General features: G+C 42.3%; 1 protein-coding gene and 1 long non-coding RNA gene across 3 annotated transcripts in view; one reads left to right on the plus strand and one right to left on the minus strand.

Annotated features, from left to right (window-relative positions):
- The window catches only part of PLXND1 (plexin D1), a 150500-nt gene that overhangs the window by 104760 nt on the left and 31059 nt on the right, over positions 1 to 14681 (plus strand). The window contains exons 23-25 of the mRNA XM_083491025.1: positions 2710 to 2817; positions 4961 to 5091; positions 6792 to 6990. Coding sequence (XP_083347151.1) covers positions 2710 to 2817; positions 4961 to 5091; positions 6792 to 6990 — 438 coding nt within the window. The remainder of the gene's footprint in view (positions 1 to 2709; positions 2818 to 4960; positions 5092 to 6791; positions 6991 to 14681) is intronic.
- Positions 1 to 14681, minus strand: part of LOC310702235 — a 124395-nt gene that overhangs the window by 66713 nt on the left and 43001 nt on the right. The window lies entirely within an intron of this gene.

Genomic DNA, 14681 nt, shown 5'->3' on the forward strand with positions numbered 1-14681 from the left:
AATTGTGTTACGGAGTTCAATTTTACATTCATAATTCAGCTAAGTCAAATCACAACTGGACAGCCTGTTCAACCATGCTCACTTTCAGAACCAAATATCTCAAAGATAGGAATATAACAATAATTGAAGTTGCTGTAAGACACTTTCTTGGCAGAAACAATCAGCTTTCAGTGTCCTTATGACATCCTTACAGACTCTTCACAGGTGTATACATTTTAACTGAGCTGTTCCAGATCCAGCATAAATAAATAAATAAATATTTGAATTACAATATGAATTATATGAATTCAAATATGAATTACAATAAAACATAATAGAAACAAACAAACAACAACAACAAACAGTTAATTAAAATACAGCATAAAATACAGCTTAAAATGCAGCCTCATTTTAGTAGTAGCCCATAAATCAAGACCATAAAGGGAGGAAACATCAGATATTCACCTGAGTCATCTATCCATGCTGGTCCTACATGGGCCAGCAAAAAAGCCAAGGGAAAATTTATATACCAAATCCCATATAAGGGGTGAGAGTGAGTCTAAGCCAAAGGCCAGGCGGAACAGCTCCGTCTTGCAGGCCCTGCGGGAAAATGTCAAATCCCGCAGGGCCCTAGTCTCTTGTGACAGAGCGTTCCACCACATCAGGGCCAGTGCTGAAAAGGCCCAGGCCCTAGTTGAAACCAATCTAACCTCCTTGAGGCTTGGGACCTCCAAAATGTTGTTATTTATGGACCTTAAGGTCCTCCATGAGGCATACCAGGAGAGGCGGTCCCGTAGGTATGAGGGTCCTAGGGCGCATAGGGCTTTAAAGGTCAAAACCAGCACCTTAAACCTGACCCTGTACTCCACCGGGAGCCAGTGCAGCTGGTAATGCACTGGATGAATGTGATCCCATGGCAAGGACCCCATAAGGAGCCTCGCCGTGGCATCCTGCACGCGCTGGAGTTTCCGGGTCAGCTTCAAGGGCAGCCCCGCGTAGAGCGAGTATGTTAACTTAAACCCGGTAGTGAACGTCACACCAAATGCTGTGCTTTCTTGTTCTTGTTATCGTCTGCCCATAATGTATTATATGCTGATCTAAGAGCAGCATTGCACCCTAGAAACAGCTGCATTTCATTGATAGTGGGAGAGAGAGGGGTGATTTCTGTTTGGGAGCTTCATTTGTTGTTGTTGTTTTGCAGTAAAGTAAGCAGGGAGGTAAGCACTCACATTCACTGCATCTACTACATAGCAAGACGATAAAATTGACATTCTGAGGAAGTAAATCTGAGCCCATGTGGTGTAGTGGTTAGAGGTTCAGATTAGGACCTGAACCTCTAACCTGGGAGACAAGGGTGCAAATCCCCTCTCGGCCAGAAGCTCACCTTTGGCCTTTCACTCTCAGCCTAACCTACTTCACAGGGTTCATGTGAGGATTAAATGAGGGGCAGGAGAACCATGTATGCTACCTTGAATTCCTTGGAGGAAAAAGGTGGGATATAAGTGGAATAAATAAATAATAAATAAATTCAATTGGCATGTCCCATCAAGGATTTTTGCTTCTGCAAGTGGACATTATCCACTCTACACCACCCGTGCCTTCCCCCAAACTGCTCTAGCAGGTTATGGAAACCCCCTAGAACAGATTTAGATGGTGTGTAGGGGGAAGGCAAGGCAGAGAACGTTCAGTTTCCGAACAGAAAGCATGTACCGTATTTTTTGCTCTATAAGACTCACTGCGCAGTGATCCCTCTTGCTGTTCTGGCTTCTGAGATTCAGAATATTTTTTTTTCTTGGTTTCCTCCTCCAAAAACTAGGTGCATCCTGTGGTCTGGTGCGTCTTATAGAGCGAAAAATATGGTGCTGATGGAACGAGAGACTTAGAACTTTGTTGAATTCCAGCTCTGGAATTTGCTAGCTCTCATAGTTGTGGAAAAGCACTAAAATGTCTGAGCAGCGAGTGCTTAAAAGGAAAACTGGGGCTGAAAATGATTTTGGGTAGTCATAGGGAAAGACTATGATATTCTGCCAGCAACTTGCCCTTTGCCAATGGATGCTCTCATCTTATCTCTTGCTACAGTATGCACGACCCCCTCTTCCTTCATTCCCCATTACACTATTCCATCCCAGTACTTGCCCCAAATTTTTGAAAAGCCACATTTCAGAAGCAGAATAAATGAAAGCAAACAAAAAAAGAGGAAGAAATGGAAATATATGCAATTCCTTCATTTGCAAATGAATTCTGTGAGCGGAATTTGAATTGTCTTGCAGATTACGCAAAGCCTCGGGCGAGTATATAAATATAGGAGAAAGAAACAGTTCGCGCCTTTTGTCTTGGAAGAGGCAAATATTCAAATACCCAATAACTACTTATTGTGGCTTAGTCCCAAATAATTCCCCCTTTTCTGTGAAGCCATGAATGTCAGATTAGGCAGTTCATAACCTTCACACTGTGAATGCCTTGTTTCTCTCAAACAATATGCCTCCCCCAAAGTTCTTCTATGCATTCATTCAGAAGCTTCTTGCCGATAATTTAAAACCTCCATAAAACCACATTATTTCTTACTTGTGAGTAGCCTCAAGTCATGATGACATCTCTCCTGGCCATAACAATACTGCTTTGTTGGCACAGGGACTTGGAGAAGGCATGAGGGATTTGATCATGCTTCCTTTTTTGCCAAATAACAAGATGTGCTTTGGATTTGTTTTCTGTGTTTCTTTAAAAAAATAGTGTTCCTCCCTCTATGAAGAGCGTTACATTCTGCCTTCCCAGCACCTTAATTCCCAGATGGGCTCTCAGGTGCAAGAAACTCACCCGTTACTGCTGGGAGAATGGAAGGTGAGTATTGGCTACAGATACAGCTGTAACGATCAGTGTGTTGTTTCATTATAGTGGTTAAGAAATGCATGAGAAATAAGTAATATGTTCCATACTGAGGGAAAGGGAAAGGCTGAGGAACCAATGAAGTTTGGCCGCAGAGGAGTAAAAACAATAGGAAATGTCCTCCTAGGATGTAGAAAGCTGTAGAAAAAATAATAATTTCATGGGTGGGAGCACTAGAAGAAATGTATATGCATTCACACATATTAGAAGATATAGGATACACTGAAGAAACACCCTTCTTCACACAGTGCATAGTTTAAATTATGGAATTCGCTCCCACAAGATACAGTGATATTACCAACTTGGATGGCTTTAAAAGTTTAGACAAACTGATGGAGGATAAAACTACCAGTGACCACTAACCACGATGGCTGTGTTCTACTTCCACTGTCAGAGGCATTATGCCTTTGTATAACAGTTGGTGAGAATCACAACTGGGGAGAATGCTGTGGCTCTCAAGACCTGCTTGCAGACTTCCTGCAGACCTCTGAGCCCCGTGAATGAGGTTTTTATTTATTCCAAACCCAGTTTCTGGTTCCACACTTTCATCCAAAGAAGTAATGACTTACCTCAGCTCCTTATTACCTCAAACGTTTACTGCCCAGATACACTAAGCATTTGCCACTCCACTTCCTCACTAATCTTCTCCTTTGAGTCCCTGGTATATGTTGATTTCTTGAATTCATAGTACAGTGGTACCTTGGGTTACAGACGCTTCAGGTTACGCGTTTTCAGGTTCTGGACATGCCAAAACCCGGAAGTACCGAAACGGGTGACTTCTGAGTTTCGGCGCTTGTGCATGCACAGAAACACTAAATCACACTATGCGCAGAAGCGCCGAATCACGTCACGCGTGTGCGCAGACGTGGCGCTGCGGGTTGTGGACGTGCCTCCCGCACAGATCACATTCGCAACCTGAGGTTCCACTGTACTATTTTCTTTAATGGACCTTTTAAGTTGAGAAGTAAGTACTTATGAGGAGGCTCCATTCCCAACTGCCACACGTCACCATGGATTCCGCTGTTCCTCCCCCTTTCAGCACTGAAAATGGTGTGCATGTCAGAAGGAGCACACATGCTGATGACACACATGTGGGGAGACACCTGTAATGTATATGCTGGTTGCAATAAGCAGCTGTCAGCAGCTACTAGCCACAGTGGTTATGTTCTACCTCCACTGCCAGAGGCCTCTGAATGCCAGTCGCTAGGAATAGCAGGTGGGCAGAGTGCCATTGCATTTGTGTCCTGCTCCCTGGTTTCTCTGCAGGCTTCTGGTTAGCTGCTGTGAGAACAGGAAGCTGGACTAGATGGGCCTTTGGCCAGGTCTTATTATATTCTTATGCTGAGTCTCTCTCTCACAGGCTGCCATACCTCACAGAGTTGTTGTGAGGGTTAAATGGTATGTGAGATAATTATGTATGTCACCTTGTTCTTCTTGGAGGAATGGTGGGGTATAAATGTAATAAAAAATAATTACACTGGGGGAAATCGCTTGCAAAAATGTGCGTACTGTGCCAAATTACATGCAAAAATGTGCCTGTTAGAAACAATGGCATAACAATGGGAATGAGTGTTCATGTGGACTTCTTTTAAAACAATCACAAACAGATGCAGAAATCGAACAAACTGAACTTTAGTTTAGGAAAATGAGAGACAGGCAAGCTGAAATTGACAAATTCATCCATCCATCATTAGTTGTAGGTCACAAGGAAGCACTTTTAGGCTCACTTTAAAAAGCTGCCTGTCTAACTTGATGGAGAATCGTAACTTTGGGGGAGTTTTCACATGAATCAGGTGAATCAGGCTCAAAGCAGGGGAATGCATATTTCCCTTTGTGTGCCTACTTTGTGGCTGATATGTTAAGTATACTGTGGTTTTTATTAAATGGTTTTTGTTTTGTGTATCAAGGTAGCTCATACCTATCAAATTTGTAGTCATAAACTATTTGGAGTGCCTTCAGTGGTAAAAAAGTTTTTGTTTTGTCTTGCTAGCCACTTTTAAGCTGCTGTACACAGTCTTAAAATGAAGTAGGTTAGTTAAGATGTATGTGATGGGAGATGGAGGGACTGTTCTCATCCAAATTGCTGGTTTTGCCTTAGATTCCTGAAAATTGTAGACCCAACATGGAAGAAGGAATTGCGTTGTTCTCAACCTTACTCAACAACAAGCACTTTCTCAATGTCTTCGTCCATGCTCTTGAGCAGCAGAAAGATTTTGCTGTTAGAGACAGGTAAGGTTCTCTTTTAAGATTTTAAGATAACTTTAGGTGGCACACAAGTTCAGCCTAACTTGACCACACACCTCTTTCACCCTGCAAACCTGGATGAGCCCTGCTCTGATTTGGGGCATTCAAAAAGTACTTCCTGTTTGATAAACACAGAATCATTACTTGGTTTTCTCTTGAGTTCTTTTTCTAAACCTGATATCTGTGCTTATAGGGGAATGAATGCTTCCAGATGTTGTTGTTGTTTTTTAAAAAACCAAACTCAGAGCAACTCCAAGTTTTAAAGAAGGTAGATAACCTGTTCACATTCTGTGTACTCAGAAAGATATTAAAGCAATACTAAATAAGCCCTGGACTGCTGGTTTTGAATGCATTACATGAAATAAATATTTATAGCTTATATAAAGACCATTGGGGCTCATTCACACACTTACAGATGGGATTTAAAGTTTGGTACATATGTACCTCAAATCAACCTTGACATACCCTCAACATATTACAGAAATTCTATCTACCTGACAGAAGGAAGCCAAGCAACACCTCAGGAAAAAGCAGGTGTAGGATTTCATCTTCACATAAATCCTCTTCAGACATCCTATTTTTGTCTTAAGTTGCACATGGTTGCTGGATGCTGCAAGGACAAGCAGGTAGCCATACACACCTGCCGCCATTGCAGTTTTCATCACCCTCCACAGATTGGACGACAAGCATCTGAAGCAGAAAACTTCCTGGAAAATCAGGGTTCTAAAATGTTTGGGGAGCCTCCCTTTTTCAGAAGGGTCGGAGGGCAACTGGAAGAGCAGTGTGGGGCTGGGCTTGCATGCTTGTCCCTACGGGGTGGGGAGAGTTTGCATGTTAATGTGAAGACAGAATGCCTGAAGAGGACTGGACTTCAACAGTCCTTGAATTGAGGAGGGTCGAAGGAGGAGGAATTTGATATCCTTATGAACTAAGCTTGCTTCCACAGCACTGTGGCTAAAATCATTTTCTCTTTGCTTTTCTTGCATCCTCTCTGCACTATGACAACTATTTAGGCCCTCTTAGTAGTCATTTAGGCCTCCTCCTGAGTCACTAGCATCTCACAAAGTAGTCTTCACGGTGTTATCGTGGAGCAAGGAGGATTAACCTGTTCTGAAGTGCATTCTGTGGCTGCCTCTGTCAGCAAGAGACACAATATATGGTGCTTAATTCAGAAGCACCCTGTATAAAGAAATGGCAGCTGGGGAGCTTTTAAAGGATGAAGAAAGTAAAGTAGTTGGTAGAGCTGCCTGGCTGTATTTTATGGTTATTGTACAGCGGACCTAAGTAGCCTTGCATCTCAAGGGCTCTGTATATAACCCACATACAAAAAACAACAACCATATCCTCCTAAACATCATGCTGTTCCTTTATTTCTTTAAAAGATACAACTATGTCATTTTCCAGCTTTCTGGTGTTAACCTTCTCTATTATTCTACAGAGTGCCAGAACAATGTTTTTTTCTTTGAACGATTGGCATCCATTTCTATCGGAGGGGCATAATACAATGTGATTATGCACAGCTGCAATACAAATGGTTTGAAGCTTCAACAATTTTGAAAGGCTTTGCGCAAAAATAAAAATAAAAAATCTGGAATGTTACCATGGTTTTAATTTCTGTTCACGTTGATTGATGGGTCCCAGTTGTACTATCAGTCTCAAAAACCGTCCATTAACTCTTCTTGCAGATGCAACCTGGCCTCCTTGCTCACCATTGCGTTGCATGGGAAACTGGAGTACTACACCAGCATCATGAAGGACCTCTTGGTGGACCTCATTGACGCGTCTGCCTCTAAAAACCCCAAGCTTATGCTGAGGAGGACAGAATCTGTAGTTGAGAAGATGCTGACCAACTGGATGTCCATCTGCATGTACAGCTTTCTTAGAGTAAGTAGGAAAGACCACATAGCTTTGGGGGAGGCTGCGACCTGGTGTGGCTGTGGGAAACTGGGCAGGGCACCTTTGATAGTTCATTGTCTCCTACTCAGGGCATTTAGATTTATTCCCCCTGCTCTCTTTTTAGGTAATGGTGGCCCAGGAGAGAGATTAAGATATAGCGTTATCTCACTTTTTATCAGCAATACTTCAGTGTAGAATAGGTTAATGGACAGTGAGTTGTCCCAGGCCATCAAGTAAACTTCACAGCTGAACAGAGATTTTCAGATATCTAAAAGTATATAGAACCGCTGCCATTTAAGCAGTTCTTGTGAGGTCCCAAAACAGTAATGCATGTGATCTCGGTCCAGTATACCCCCATTGTTCTGCCTGGTCACTGAGGTCCAGTGCCTTCTGGCGGGTCCCTCGCTGTGAGAAGCCAAGTTACAGGGAACCAGACAGAGGGCCTTCTCGGTATTGGCACCCGCCCTGTGGAACACCCTCCCACCAGATGTCAAAGAGAAAAACGACTACCAGACTTTTAGAAGACATCTGAAGGCAGCCCTGTTTAGGGAAGCTTTTAATGTTTAATAGACAATTGTATTTTAATATTCTGTTGAAAGCCGCCCAGAGTGGCTGGGGAAACTCAGCCAGATGGGCGGGGTATAAATATATTATTATTATTATTATTATTATTGTTGTTGTTGTTGTTGTTGTTGTTGTTGTTGTTGTTGTTATTGTTATTATTATTGTCCATTTAGCCTACCATAATAATGTTCTGGCAAAATAACATACTAAGGTGATAACTAGCATAGAGGGAAGTTGTCTATGTCATCGTATTCAGCATTTCCCACTTCTTTATCCACCAAGTTTTTCTAGGGAAGAATTATTCCCATTGATGCTGTTGTGGAATTTCTGTTTGAATGTCAAATGTTAGCCTCTCAGATTTTGTTTCGAAACAACTGCATTTTTATCATAATGTTTCAACCAGGATTGTTGATATTGGCCATATTTCTTTTCGAGGGGCTCCCTCTGATCCTAGAAAATTACTAGGCTGATATGTCTATAGCCCAACATGAGAAATCCAAACATGAACACAAAGGCTGCACCTGTTTATGCAAATTTTGTAATTGGCTCGACTCAAATGCTGTCAGCATACTGTCTGCAAATGTTGCTTTTCAAGAAAGGATTGGAGGCTTGGAGTTTGCTTTCAAGAATTAGACTCAAATTTAGTTTTGGATTTTTTCAAAAAATACAATTTTATGCTTCAAAACTTAATCAGTGATGACCAAAACTTCTGATACTCAGCTATTTTATTAATGAGCCCCATGAATCAAGGCTTTTTATTTGTTCAGCTCCCAATTTCTTGTTCCATACTTTCATCTAAGTCTTGCCTTACCTCAGCTTCTTATGCTTATTAGCACAAATGTCTACTGCCCACGTTCACTAGTCACCTTTGAGTCCCTGACGTATGTTCATTTCTTGAATTAATGTCACATCCATTACAGAAAGAGTTTTAAATTTACTCAAAGTACTATATCCTTTAAAGGACCTTTTAAGTTGAGACGTAAAGAATTTGTATGCAGTTAGCAGTAAGCCATAGCTGTCAACCATCCCTTATTTGGTGGGAAAGTCCCTTATCCCAGTGCTGTGTCCCGCTGCTGTCCCTTATTGATGATGTCCCTTAAATTTCCCGGGTTTCAAAAGAAGCAGCTCCTCTCCCTCCATCCCTGCCAGCCAGGGAGGAGGGAGGCTCCAACTGTGTTGCTTGGCTGTGTTGCTCACCCAATAAGGAGTCTAAGAATGACTGGGGGGTGGGGCTTGCATGCCTTGTGCCGATCAAATCGGCCGCGTTGCCTGGGGACTCACCTTTGCTCAGCGCTTCCCAGCGGAGAGGTGACGGTGGTTTTCCTTGCTGTATCCCCTTTGCCGGGTTGCTGCGCTGTGGGAACCACCGCTTGAGGCTTCATTTGGCTGCTGGCTGGGCTTTCTGCCTTTGGCTCGGAGGGGCTCAGACGTTGAACATACCTGTGCTTGGAAAATCCCTTATTTTGGCTGCTGATCCCTTATTTTCGAGGCTGCTGGTCCCTTATTTTCAAATCTGTAAGTTGACAGCTATGCAGTAAGCAGCAATCCGTGGCTACTAGCCACAATGGTTATGTTCTACCTCCACTGCCAGAGGCCTTTGAATGCCAGTCACTAGGAATAGCAGGTGGGCAGAGTGCCATTGCATTCGTGTCCTGCTCCCTGGTTTCTCTGCAGGCACCTGATTGGCTACTGTGAGAACACGATGCTGGACTAGATGGGACATTGGCCTAATTTAGCAGACTCTTCTTACGTTCTAACCAATAATGTTGAACACCCCCACCACCACCCCCGAATGACATAATTTGGCTATAATTCCCTCATTAAGATGGCTTTTTCAGTTCCAGCACTTCTCAGGTAGCCGCCATTGCCATTCTAAGAGAATGAGGGAAGCGTTCATGGTGAGTTCTGGCACCCCATTTTCTAGAAAAATAGCACTGCTTATTAAAGTGAACAATATTTAGAAGTTTGGACTATTTTGAAAGGGATCCCAATGGTCAACTAGTGCAATCCCCTGCAATGCAGGAATCTCAACTAGATCATCCATTTCTCTGATTTATATGATTTGTATGATGTGCCATTTGACTATAGGCATTAAAAGTCTGAACTGCATCACATATTTAAACAAAACCAGTTTGTTCATGTGCGGTCGGCGATAGACATTCAACAAGCCTGGGAAGGGAAAGAAAGTAGGAGACGTGCGTTTTTTTTAATTGCATGCTATGGTGCTAAAATCTGCTGATTTTGCATATACTTAGCCTCCCGGTTAAGAAAGTGGAGACCTCTTTTGGGACTAGAGAACTCAGCTGGAATCCGATACAACCCAACTCAGCTGCCTAATTTCTTCTGAACGTTGTGCAAGAAAGCCTTGGGAGGGGATAGAGCTTTATCTTACGGGACCTCTGAGCAGGATGGTCTTACAAAAGAAATTAACAACGGCTGCAGTTCTCATATGGTCTTTTATGTTCCTCTGAGCTCTCTTCTGCTGCTCTCAGATAGGCACGCATGAAGAAACAGCCACTGTTTACTATCGCTCCAAGGCTTCACATCCCACCTTGCGCCTGTCTGAGGGCAGGAGAGCTATCTCAGAGGAAGAGTTTGGTCTGCACAGCCAGGGTGAAGGATGCAGCTTTCATAGCAGGAGAGTGAAGCAAAGATTAGGACTCTTAAATGTTAATCTAAAACATGAAGCTAGCTTGTAAATAATTTGTCATCCCCCCCAGCCTGCCCCCCATCTTTTAAACCTGGCATGGTCCCAGCTAAGAGAAAGATAAAAGACAGATGTTATAAACATAAATTGATTCTCCATGTGTGCTGTGATAATGCTTTAATTCTGTGGTATTTTGTGGAGCAGCCGATAACTGGCTGAATCTGGGGAAAGCCTGCCAGTAAATTAGACAATTTGGAAGGAAGCTGGTTTTGACAAGGGTGAGACAGTGCCACCTCTCCTTCTGCTGTTGTTCGTTCGGCTGTAAATCAGCTCTTGTCTACTTAGCTGTAGAACCGGAGGACAGGAAAAGGCAGCATGCCAGTGATGAAGTTCAATATTTTAAAAAATATTTTGTGTATATGCATATAAAATTGCTTAGCACTTTTCATTAGGAACAATACTGCTTTTAGAAGCGAAGTGATAACAACGAACACATGCAGTACTTGTCCTGAAATATACAGCTGATGTTCTGGTTTTGTCTTAACTGATGAGGAAATGTCTCATTGAAAAACAAAGTAGGATAACTACCCCTGACTTTCTGGCATGCTGCTATGAATTGTGTGGTCAGGAACAATCAGGATTAATTGGCGACCTAAGGGAACATAGTCAGTAGATCTTAAACTCATCTCAGTCTCAGGTAGAAGTGCTTTTAATCATCCAAGTGAAGATACCATGTATTATCTCATACATAGAAAGAATTGCCGCATCTTTTGCTAAGTACAGAAGGGCAGTCCTGCTGGATCAGACCAAAGGCCCTGGTAATCCAGCATCCTCCTCTCACACTGACCAACCAGATGTTTGTAGAAAATAATAATAATAATAATAATAATAATAATAATAATAATAATAATAATAATTTATTATTTCTACCCCGCCCATTTCGCTGGGTTTCCCCAGCCACTCTGGGCAGCTTCCAAGAGAAGGTTAAAAATACATTAAATTAAAATACATTAAAGCAGGACATGACTGCAGCAGCACCCTCCCACTAGTGATTCCCTTCAGCCGGTATTCAGAGGCATACCACTCCCCATCTGGAAGCTGTAAGTCTAAACCTGAGCATCACAAATGAGCACCCCAGTGAAGACCACATCCTTTAATCAAGTGAGCACAAAATAAGAGACTGGTAAGGGACCACCTGATTTCATGATTTGCTTATGAGACACTTGGAAGTAGTGAGAGACTTTTGACTGCTTTGGAGCACCTCTGAAGTCCAGCACAACTGGAAAACACAAGCCCAAACCAGGAGTAGGATCACTCAAGTGCATAGATGATTGGGGGTACTCTGATGCCGATGTCAGAAACATGGTCTCTCCTGTCCATTAAATTGGAGGAGGGGCAGAATTGATTGTGGCAAGCACAATCTAGACTAGTTTAAAAAAAAATTCTTTATGTGACAGAAGATAACTCTGGGACCTGTCTGGATTCCAGTCTCAGACTATAAGCTCCCACTGCAAGCCCACATTCCTTCATGGATAATGTAACCAGACAGAATGGTCCCTTCTCTCAGGAAACTAAGCAAGCTCTATAGGTTTGCTGATAGGTTAGTCCTAAAGGACAAATTCAGTCATCCAGTTTACATCAGCTCTGCTCTCTTTTTGTAAGCATTTTGGGAAATCTTAATGAGAAGGCAAAGTATAGTTTCAGAAATCATATTTGTCCTACACAGTTGTGGCTACACAGTATGATGATTGTAGTGTTCAGTGATCCATTTATTTGTGGTGGCTTCGGAGATTTTTTTGTTAAATCTGGTGACAATTAGGACTGAGAACATTTCTGCCCACACATGAATTTCCTGGTGATATTCCTGAATCCACTCAACAGTTTCCTAGAATCACAGAAAACAAACGATAGGTGGCTGCACATTTTGAAATGGTTGGCCATTTCTGCATGCACGCTTGCAGGACCAAAGAGAACATGTTCTTGTTGTGTTTAATTTCTTCAGGTGTGTGCGCCTCCAAGGTAAACGTAAATGTAGCAAAAGCCCATAAATTTATTATTCATAACATTAAATGTCATGCTGCACCAGTGTCTCGTTGTTACAGTTGCCATCACAATAGAGTAATCGCAGGGTATGATAGAACCCTTCTTCAAAAGTGCCCGTGATGTGTTTTCCTCCTGAAAACATGAGAATATCAGGGAACAGGGAAATAACAAAGAGCATTGTGGCAATTGTAAAAAAATGAAAAAGCAGTTTTGGTGATACAATCACCATTTTGCTCTTACATAGGGTGCAGTCCTGACCGCTGGCAGGCAACAGTGGGCGGTGGAGCCACCATTCCTTCTGAAGCCCCCCTGCTTTTCTTGGCCAGGGCAGCAAAGTCTACATGTTTGCTGTACCACCTTCAGACCAAGCAAACAGGTCAAATTTAGGCCCCTTTGCCACAACCTGCCAGGAGCTGGACAAGCTTAGGATCCAGTGATGACTGAGACAGCTCAGCTCTACTACGCTCTCTGTCCCCAGATGCACCATTTCAATAATTTATGCTGCCAACCTTTTGACATGTATACTGCTGGTGGTTGCTTCCTCCCACTCAAGTTTTCTTTAGGCACAATGGGAAACTTCTGCAGCAACAGAGCCTCATCCAAACCTAGTCCAGTGCAGTGGAACCAAGGTTCGAACTGTATAATAATCAAGGCTCATTCTTTTTGCATTTCATGATCTTCTGACTTCACTCTTCTCCCAAAAAAAATCACGTGTGTATATTTGTCAGTTTAGGATTACACTTTATAATGTTAGATGAAGTGGACTCTGGTCCACAAAAGTTTATACCATAATATATGTGTTAGTCTCTAAGGTGCTACTAGAGTCTTGACTACTTCAACAGACTAACTTCAACTCAGATTAACAATGGAATGTCAGCCCAGGTCTGCTCAACCAAAAGAAAATGGAAGTCACAATTGATTTCTAGCTGCAAAGGTTTTGGAAAAGTAAAGCAAGCCTACTGTATTCAGGGATATTACACCCAGATCCACCAACAAGAAATGAGACCCACAATCTGCAATTTAAATTATCCGCTATAAGTCAACCATTTCCATTATGCACCACATTTTTGTGAACCAAGCCCAGTCTTACAGGCAGCTTTTGGTAAAGAAATTTACTAGCCCTCCTGTAGCACTGGGCCGTGAGACATATGTGACGATGGGTCTGTTTTTAGTTCTTGAATTATCCCCATTAATCACAACATCTATTTGAAACAGCTGCTGCAAAAGGTCCTTAACAATTGTGCAGTGGAAAAATTCCAGCTGCTTGTATTTTCCCTCGTAAGTTAGCATTACATGATTTAAACATTTGTTTTATATTAATTCTGTGCCAAACAATCCATCCATTTGTATTGCAGAAATGGAGGGTTGAAGAGCAAACCATCTAAAAATGGAAACATTCAAAAATAGTCAAATAGCCATTCGTGGCCTAAGCAAAGGGCAACTCCAGTGATGAGCCTGACTAGTTGGTTCAGTTTGTAAATATAGCCCTATTGTGTAAATTAAAAGGCTCAGATTTTAGGTGCTTTCACAAATGTGTTCTGCTGCCCAAGAGATAAGAGAATTTACAAAGAACTGCCTGGTGTAATTAGGCTATTTTCATTGCACTTGGACTCACTCAGACAAACTTGACTAGACTCAGCACCTTATTGTTTTGGTTACTCTGCAACACAAGTCGGCTAGACTCAGACCTCCTTCAAATGGGCACCCAAGGATGTGGTGTCCACTTCACAGTGGTGCAGTTCCATGCTGCTGGGGTGTATGTCTGAATACTGTGGCCACAGCATGGCCACCAGGAGTGTTAACACTGTTGACAACAGCAAACTATGGTTTAAAGCTAGCTAGCAATTTTGCCTCATTGGGGGGGAATCAAACAGCTTTAATTGTGACTTCATGGTTTGTTTCTCCCATGCCAAGGGAAGAATGAAGAGGGAATGTCCAGGTTACATGTACCATTACGTTACTCATTCACAGTAAAACTTTGATAAGCCTGCAACCCTAGTTTATCATGACATACAAATGCAGCTATTTGTATACAGAGTGACTCACGTAGCTTAACCCTTAGGGAACAACTTCATACAATTTATTTTGCTTCAGGGTCCTTTCTCCCCCCCCCCTCCCCAATTTGCACGTGTCTCGTTCTTGTGCACAAATTCACATTGTGGTCAAGGTCTGAGAGTTCAGACATTTGGGGGAGAGAAAAACAAAGAGTTTCAAAAACACAAGTCTGAAAAGAATTCCACAGAAACACATTGCTTCAATTCAGACAGGAATTAATGTTGAAGAAATTTTCATGGTTAAAGAAGGTGATAGTTTGGTGTGATGTCTGAAGTGATAAATCATGGTTTGCAATCAGCCAGCAAAGCTTTGTCTGAAATTATGTTTAAAAGTATATTTGCAAGGCATGCTTTTGCTGAATTAATCTGAA

Source organism: Podarcis liolepis, assembly GCF_965112155.1.
Source record: "Podarcis liolepis genome assembly, chromosome: 2".
Taxonomy (NCBI): domain Eukaryota; kingdom Metazoa; phylum Chordata; class Lepidosauria; order Squamata; family Lacertidae; genus Podarcis; species Podarcis liolepis.